Consider the following 764-nt stretch of genomic DNA (forward strand, 5'->3'; position numbering starts at 1 on the left):
GTATTCTAATAATTTTAATATTACTCTTGATTGTAAAAAGTTGATGGCATCTGTAGCTTCTGTATTTTTTCCATATTTGTGCATGGTAGAATTAATTTTTTCAGCTAGGAGGTTTTGTATTCCATCTTGAAGAGCATAAGCTGAAATTGCTGCAGCTAACTCCAGAACAAGAACTACCGAAAGTGATACTGCAAACTATAAATATAGTAATATACTTTTATTATCTGCCACGTTAATTAAAGCAATTACAGCAAGTAAATTTCAAGGAAAACAATATAATGTGAAGGAATTGAAATATGAAAAGAGTAGAAATAGTAATGAAGTAGGTATCTAAAAGAAGGAATAAAACATTTTGTTTCTAATGTGCCTACTGAAATAAAATATGTATTTCATATTAATGCAAACATAAATATAAAAATAAATTCGAAAATACTTACAACGAGAACCATGCAGGTACTTTCCTTAAGAGCTCCACAACAGCCCAGGAAAGCTATTACAAAGACCAGCATTCCAACAACGACTAAAACGGTTGCTGGAGAAAAGTAACTGGGATCCAGAAAATGTGAAAAATCCTCATAAACTGCATAAATTGTTGTTCCAACAGATATTATCATTATCCCCGTTAACTGTAAATAAGTAATAAACCTCATAATCCTATATAAAAATTAAAAATCTATAAGTTGAGTAAAATGCAAAAAGGAAAACTTGAATTTTCCTTATGTTTTTTTTGTAAAATTATATTTTATACATAAACTGATCACTGA

General features: G+C 29.1%; 1 protein-coding gene across 1 annotated transcript in view; it reads right to left on the reverse strand.

Moving 5' to 3' along the window:
- LOC108576784 (23 kDa integral membrane protein-like) overlaps positions 1–764 on the reverse strand; it is a 6,118-nt gene that overhangs the window by 1,955 nt on the left and 3,399 nt on the right. Inside the window, exons 2-3 of the mRNA XM_017939844.1 lie at positions 438–626; positions 25–195 (exon numbers count right to left, since the gene is read on the reverse strand). Coding sequence (XP_017795333.1) covers positions 25–195; positions 438–626 — 360 coding nt within the window. The remainder of the gene's footprint in view (positions 1–24; positions 196–437; positions 627–764) is intronic.

The sequence above is a fragment of the Habropoda laboriosa genome, unplaced genomic scaffold, assembly GCF_001263275.1.
Source record: "Habropoda laboriosa isolate 0110345459 unplaced genomic scaffold, ASM126327v1 scaffold409, whole genome shotgun sequence".
NCBI lineage: Eukaryota > Metazoa > Arthropoda > Insecta > Hymenoptera > Apidae > Habropoda > Habropoda laboriosa.